The sequence below is a fragment of the Coregonus lavaretus genome (genome assembly GCF_964263955.1).
Source record: "Coregonus lavaretus genome assembly, chromosome: 3".
Lineage (NCBI taxonomy): Eukaryota > Metazoa > Chordata > Actinopteri > Salmoniformes > Salmonidae > Coregonus > Coregonus lavaretus.
In genome coordinates, this window is record NC_139990.1 from 21,110,481 (window position 1) to 21,118,353 (window position 7,873).

The following is a 7,873-nucleotide window of genomic DNA, read 5'->3' on the forward strand; positions in this document are numbered from 1 at the left end:
AGCCTTCTCATCAAATACTGAATAAATACTAGTGACTCAAAATAGACTAATTCATGACTCAAAATAAACCTCTAGTGGCATAGTGGAGAGGTGCCAAGTCATGGTATTGTGCATTAGGGCGTAAGCTCGTCAAAGGATTAAGGCAGGGGAATGACACTGCAAAGGTCGGTAACCTCAAATTCTGAAAGGACTTGCAGTTTGTCTAAAGATTAGACTGTTACCGTGCTTACTCCATGGATATCAGTCTGAAAGAAGTCGCTGTAAAAATGATGCAAGTCTCTACAAGCCAGAATGTTGAATACAATTATATTTAAACACACTTTACCGGTTGTCCATGCTGTTGGTCCTTTTGCAAGTAGGAAGTGGAGATACGGTAACCACAGGAAAGTGTTGTTTACTCAACTTTTTTGCAGCGCTGCTAGGTTCTGTTGCTTGTATTTTCCATCTCCTGATGCATTTCTCGTGATGCACAATATGTAAACAATAGCCGAATGTAACCGAACGTTGTCAACCAAAGCACGTTCCCTCGCTATCAGCTGGAAGAGCTTGTGAAATTTGCTAGCCAATTGCGTGGGACAACTTTTGGTCTGTGCTTCGGTTAATCTCTGCCATTGTTGACATATTGTGCAACTCGCGTGCAAATTGCGTTAGCATTGAAAATACAAACCGACATACAGACCAGCGTACTGAAAGTCTTGTTAATAACACTACTCTGTGGATATTTTGTCTCAGATTACCTCCTACATAAGGACAAAATCAGCAGACAACAGGTAAAGTACGTTCAAATGAAGTTTATTCAACAGTCTGACTTGTGATGTGACTGTTCACAAAAAGTGACCCTACATGTTAGAGACGAGAGAGAAGTCTTCCACTCTCGGATTTGTAGCGGCTAACCTGCAGTAAGAGTCCAGTCTACTTTCCTTCCATCTGCCTCCAAGCACCCTTTTATATATTTTTGGGACTAGCAGGGAAGTGACTATTCTATTTTTACTCTATCTTCATCCCTCTCAGTTGACTATGAGGGTGTGTTATCATATCATCATAAAGTAGGCTACTGTGCCAGTTCACTGGATATTTCGAAATTGTATTGAAAATGCTGGTTAAAATAATACATACATTGAAATAGTATGCCAGTGAGGTGAGTATACATTGCAAACCTTTATTGATTTCATGGAAAGCAGAGTTTGTGTGAGCTCCCTCCCTTCTGCATGAGATAAGCCTTTGGCAACTTTTTTTGACATCATTCATCTGGGTCGTTATGACCTCATTTGTAGCACTGGTTGTTACTGTGTAACATTAGCATGCCAAAAAAGGAAGCCAAGAATCAGTGACGTATGGGAAAATGTGAGTTTGCTCAAGCTAACTAGGGGCATGTCCTGAAAAGCCTGTCACACAAGAATCTCACTATTTTAATCACGTGGCGTTAATAAAGCCTGACGTTAACAGGAAAGGCTTAACTTGTTCGCTAGTTAGCTAAATTAACATTAATACTTTTCTTCAAAACTGGTAACTACATTTTAGGAGGAAACAGCACGTTTCTATGAGATACCCATGGGACGTCACATGACAAAGGAAGTCTTGTTAGCTGGTTTACCCAGAGACCTAAACCCCCGTCTGTCATCCATGCCATGGGGGCGCATGTTTTCTAGTAGTGACAGCTGACAGGGAGGGGAACACGGAAGGGGCTCCCGAAACAGCTACTAAGTAAAATGATATAAGCCAATGTATTACTGAGCAGCAATGAATGTGGTTCCCAAGCCAGACTAACAGAAACACAGATAAATAATTGACCACGGCTAGATAGCTAGTACTAGGCTATCATACCTTTGCTTTGCCGGCCTCGAGCTTCTTTTGCCTCTCCTCGTCTTCCATTACCGTTGTCACTGTGGCTGAGAGAAGAGGAAAAGGGCTTCATGCGAAGTGTCAGCGAATACGCCCAGAGTCTGTGGGGAAAGTGTCTGTTTGTTGACGTTACATTTGTTTGGTAATGGTTTCAAATCACTGCGACAGGCTTGCATTAGGAGCAGACAGACTCCTTGTTACAGCCACATCTTCGCCGCCATGTTATCCACGTAAACGCGAGACTGATTGTGTTGACGTCACATAGGTGGCTGTTTTCTGCAGCTACGCCTCTTTATGAACGTACTGTAGGAAATGTAAAAACATGTAATTTGATTTAAAAAATGACAGAGGGAAACATACTGTGTACACAAATTAAATATACATTGATTATAGATTGAAATCATTTGCATGAGTAAATAAATATTATGTTTTCTGTGGAGGTGCAAACAAGGTCACTGTGTTGCACAATTGCTCATCATGATTCATTTCACATTGCCCCAGTTAAAACATTCACCATTTTGTTCAAACTGAGCTTAGGGTTAAAAAAAAGTATATATATATATATATATATATATATATATATATATATATATATAATGACGAATTTATAGTGGTCTCTCCTTATGATTATTTCTGCAATTGTGGTATTAAAACTAATATAAAATTAGAGCGCAATTTGCACATAGTCATAGAACATGTCCGTCTGACATTTGCAGTAATTGCTTCCACCCCAACCCCATCACAAATTATACCACTTATAGCATTTAGGGACATTCTCTGGATTTGCCATTGAGCTGGAAAACCATGCAAACCCTGATAATCAGCATTGTAAATGTGATTTAGGTCACGAAAGTTCACAGAAAATAAACACCAAACCTTTTAAGCTTCTACAGACAGTGACACCTACATACCGGCAGCAGCAGGAGAAGGGGGTCTGTGTCTTCGCCTGACGGGAGCTGTGCAGCTTATGGTCTGGCAGATCTTGAATTCCACCCATCTTTTCTTCGACATCCTTAGCTACCCACTTTTAATCCCAAATAAAGGTGTTCAGATCCCACCTGTGAACTTTTGTTGTCTGTGCTGTACCTTCAGCAAGACCTGCTGCCCATCTGAAAGTTTTAGGCCTTTAATAATGGATGGCTCTGAGGAGTACAATGCCAGCGGCACAGTAACCCAAGCACCACCACGATTGCAGGGCATCAACAAATGGATCAGGAAACTGCAACTGCTCTAGATTATGTCAACACAGTGACAGCTTTCATAGAGTCCACAAAGACATTTTGAGGGTTAAACTATAGGGGTTGTGTTGGTTTGATAGAGATTGTTTGTTTCCAGTTGAAAGAAACAATGAGGGACTGAGAAGATGCTGAGAATAGGCTATGGGACATTACTGTTGGTCACATAACTAGTTCCCTATTGATTTAGTCTTGAGGATCCCGAGCCTGCTAAAAGCCATTATCAGAGAGAGCAATCCAGGGAAGCTATAACACAGGAGGATGGTGGAACCTTAATTGGGGAGGACAGGCTCGTGGTAATGGCTGGAGCAGAATTAGTGGAATGGTATCAAATACGTCAAAATCATGGTTTCCATGTGTTTGATGCCATTCCATTTGCGCCGTTCCAGACATTATTATGAGCCGTCCTCCCCTCAGCAGCCTCCTGTGGGCTATAGGATTATGGGATATTCACAGTCATATCAGATACCGCTGCTGCCCTATGTCTCAACAGAATCCTCTAACAAATACATTTGAGGAAGAAATGCTACAAGACCATGATTTGCACTATAACAAATGTATTTTTTATTTATTTATTTATTTCACCTTTATTTAACCAGGTAAGCCAGTTGAGAACAAGTTCTCATTTACAACTGCGACCTGGCCAAGATAAAGCAAAGCAGTGCGATAAAAACAACAACACAGAGTTACATATGGGGTAAACAAAACATAAAGTCAAAAATACAACAGAAAATATATATACAGTGTGTGCAAATGTAGCAAGTTATGGAGGTAAGGCAATAAATAGGCCATGGTGCAAAATAGTTACAATTTCGTATTAACACTGGAATGATAGATGTGCAAAAGATGATGTGCAAATAGAGATACTGGGGTGCAAATTAGCAAAATAACAATATGGGGATGAGGTAGTTGGGTGGGCTAATTTCAGAATGGCTGTGTACAGGTGCAGTGATCGGTAAGCTGCTCTGACAACTGATGCTTAAAGTTAGTGAGGGAGATAAGAGTCTCCAGCTTCAGAGATTTTTGCAGTTCGTTCCAGTCATTGGCAGCTGAGAACTGGAAGGAATGGTGGCCAAAGGAGGTGTTGGCTTTGGGGATGACCAGTGAGATATACCTGCTGGAGCGCAGACTACGGGTGGGTGTTGCTATGGTGACCAGTGAGCTAAGATAAGGCGGGATTTGCCTAGCAGTGATTTATAGATGACCTGGAGCCAGTGGGTTTGGCGACGAATATGTAGTGAGGGCCAGCCAACAAGAGCGTACAGGTTACAATGGTGAGTAGTATATGGGGCTTTGGTGACAAAACAGATGGCACTGTGATAGACTACATCCAATTTTCTGAGTAGAGTGTTGGAGGCTATTTTGTAAATGACATCGCCGAAGTCAAGGATCGGTAGGATAGCCAGTTTTACGAGGGCATGTTTGGCAGCATGAGTGAAGGAGGCTTTGTTGCGAAATAGGAAGCCGATTCTAGATCTAACTTTTGATTGGAGATGCTTAATGTGAGTCTGGAAGGAGAGTTTACAGTCTAACCAGACACCTAGGTATTTGTAGTTGTCCACATACTCTAGGTCAGACCCGCCGAGAGTAGTGATTCTAGCCGTGTGGGCGGGTGCAAGCAGCGTTCGGTTGAAGAGCATGCATTTAGTTTTACTAGTGTTTAAGAGCAGTTGGAGGCTATGGAATGAGTGTTGTTTGGTGTTGAAGCTCGTTTGGAGGTTTGTTAACACAGTTTCCAATGAAGGGCCAGATGTATACAAAATGGTGTTGTCCGCATAGAGGTGGATCCAAGCGTCACAAATTGTCAAGGCTAGAGCTAGAGCTGGCTGGTGGGTAGTGCAAGCCACGGACAATGGTTTACACCACTAACGGTGGCTAATAGCAAGTAGCTAGCTAGCTGGCTACAACAGCCATTCGGTTGCAGCTAGACTAGTTTCAGTTTAAGGTTCTTGATAAAAGTTATAAAGAAATAATAGAATCCTTTCCACGTTGGGTGAGGCGGGTTGCAGGAAAGTATATTTAGTTAAAGAATGAAAAGTAAAAAAGTAGTATTGAGAAATATATACAAATAGACAAAAAACAAAAAAACTGTCTATTTACACGAGGACACGACAGAAAACACGACCGCACTGCTACGCCATCTTGGAATACTTCAAAATGAGCATTCAAGGCTTGAATAAATAACCATAGCTTACAATAATAAACAAATGTATTGGTTAGGTGCCTTTCTGGATCACCAATAAAGTAGGCCAACATCAAGTAAAAAGAAAGAAACTTTATGCTCTCTATAAACTGAATTCCACCCTTTTTCACTGGGGTGACAGGCAGCCTAGTGGTAAAGCGTGTTTGTCCAGTAACCAAAAGGTCTCTGGTTCAAATCCCTGTGCTAATTAGGTGAAAATCTGTTGATGAATGCTTGAGGAAGGCACTTAACCCTATTTGCTCCTGTAGTCGCTCTAGATAAGAGTGTCTGCTAAAATATTAATAAGCTGACTGTTTAAGTGTGTGTATACAAATAAAGCAGTCACAGTTCAGCAGTAGACTTAGGCAATGCCATAAGGTATGGAGAGTGTTAATCATTTTAAGTGTATGTGCCCTGGGGTGAACATAACAACAACAAGCAAACTAAAGAAAAGCGTAAGCCAGCACAATAACTGTTCATCACATCAGTAAAGACATACAGATGAGACCCTCTTTATGAGCTGTGGATCGAGGTGGGAGAATAAGGAAACAGGGACAATCATAATGAAAAACACTGCACTGCTGATTATGGGGACAGAACGGTAAAATGGAGCCTCTCTCCAGCCAGAGACCGGCGCCAATGACAAAGCACTGTCTTTCCTTTAACATCAGAGCGGTGGAGGAAAAACTATTTGAATAATGAAGATAGCTCTGTGTGCCATATTAAAATATGTATGAGATGGAGGATGATACTTCTTCCCGCTGTCGCGCGATTGGTAGGTGAGCAGAGTCAGCTGGCTGCTGGGGCATTGGAAAATAAAGCATTTTCACAGTACTTGTGCACGTGACAATAAAAACATGAAACTTAGATGGTTGGCATGAATAAAGTATAAGGGCCTTTTGTGCCTCATCGTCCAATGCCAAACAACACCTTGATAGTTCTCCTTCTCCAGCTGTCACGCTCTGGCTCCGGGACTTTGTATTATTGAGCCAGGGTGTGTTCATTTTTGTTGTGTTTGGGGATTAGTTGGGTTGTTATTGGTTGTTTCATTGTTTGGTCCAGTGACTCCCAATCAGTGGTAACGAGTGTCAGCTGTCGGCTCGTTATCTCTGATTGGGAGCCATATTTAAACTGTCATTGTTCACCTTGGGGTGGTGGGTTTTTGTTCTATGTTCAGTCGTTGTCACTGAGGACTTCATGATCGTGTTTTGTTTTGTATTCTCGTGTATTGCATTAAAGTCAATATGTTCGCTACCAACGCTGCGCTTTGGTCCTACTTCATAGACGATCGTGACAGAAAAACCCACCACAACGAGACCAAGCAGCGTTTCCAGGAGTTGGATGACGAGTGGTGGAGACAGAAGAGCGAAGGTTGGGAGAGGACTATAGAGGCCTGGTCCACGGAGAGGAGAGACCCCCAGAAAATTTTTAGGGGGGGGCTCACGACGTCGGGGCAGCAGGAGTACGGGGTAGAGGAGTGCAGTAGGTTGGCAGAAAAGGCCGCCAGGTTAAGGGGGCCACTGGTCACGAAGGGGAAGGAAGGTGTGGAGGCACGGCGAAGGGTACTGGGGTGTGTTACCAGTCCGGTCCGGCCCGTTCCTGATCCCCGTGTAGGGCCAGGGGTGTGTGTCCTCAGTGCGGTCCTGTCTGTTCCTGTGCCTCGCATGGAGCCTGTGGTGCGCGCCGCCAGCCCGACTCGGTCTGTTCCTGCTCCCTGCACCAAGTCTGTGGTGCGTTTCGTCAGCCCTGTCCGGCCCGTGCCTGCTCCCCACACCAAGCCAACGGTGTGCGTCGCTAGGCCGGCTCGACCTGTTCCTGCTCCCCGCACCAAGTCTGTGGTGCGTTTCGTCAGCCCTGTCCGGCCCGTCCCTGCTCCCCGCACCAGGCCAGTGGTGCGCGTCGCCAGCCCAGCCCGGCCTGTCCCTGCTCTACGCACCAAGCCAAAGGGGTGCGTCGCCAGCCCAGCCCGGCCGGTTCCTGCTCCACGCATCAAAACTACGGTGTGCGTCGCCGGCCCAACCCGGACTGTTCCTGCCACTCGCACCAGGCTAAGGGTGCGAGTCGTCAACCTGGGTCAGCTCGTTCCGGCTACTCGCACCAAACCAAGGGGGCGAGTCGTCAACCTGGTTCAGCCTATTCCTGCTACGCGCACCAAGCCAGGGAGGCGAGTCGTCAGCCTGAGGAGGTCCGTTCCGGCTCCACGCACCAAGCCGAGGATGCGTATCGTCAGCCAGGTCCGGTCCGTCCCTGCCTCACGCGCCAAGCTAGGGGTGCGCGTCATCAGTCCGGATCCAGCCAGCTGGGTGGGATCGGACCGGGGCCATTACGGGGGGATGGATGTAGGAAGGTGGTCAAGCCCGGAGCCAGAGCCGGAGCCGCCTCCGAGGAGCAACACCCACCCAGCCCTCCCCTATTTGGGTTCTTTGAGGCGCGGTCGCAGTCCGCGCCTTTAGGGGGGGGTACTGTCACGCTCTGGCTCCGGGACTTTGTATTATTGAGCCAGGGTGTGTTCATTTTTGTTGTGTTTGGGGATTAGTTGGGTTGTTATTGGTTGTTTCATTGTTTGGTCCAGTGACTCCCAATCAGTGGTAACGAGTGTCAGCTGTCGGCTCGT

The 7,873-nt window shown here is 45.2% G+C and overlaps 1 protein-coding gene across 4 annotated transcripts in view; it reads right to left on the reverse strand.

Moving 5' to 3' along the window:
• LOC311126887 (A-kinase anchor protein 9-like) overlaps positions 1–2,080 on the reverse strand; it is a 130,859-nt gene extending 128,779 nt beyond the window's left edge. For all 4 annotated transcript variants that reach the window (XM_084158577.1, XM_084158576.1, XM_084158578.1 and 1 more), the window contains exon 1: positions 1,825–2,080. In XM_084158577.1, coding sequence (XP_084014703.1) covers positions 1,825–1,872 — 48 coding nt within the window. In that variant the 5' untranslated portion in view covers positions 1,873–2,080. The remainder of the gene's footprint in view (positions 1–1,824) is intronic.
• Positions 2,081–7,873: the final 5,793 nt, after the last annotated feature.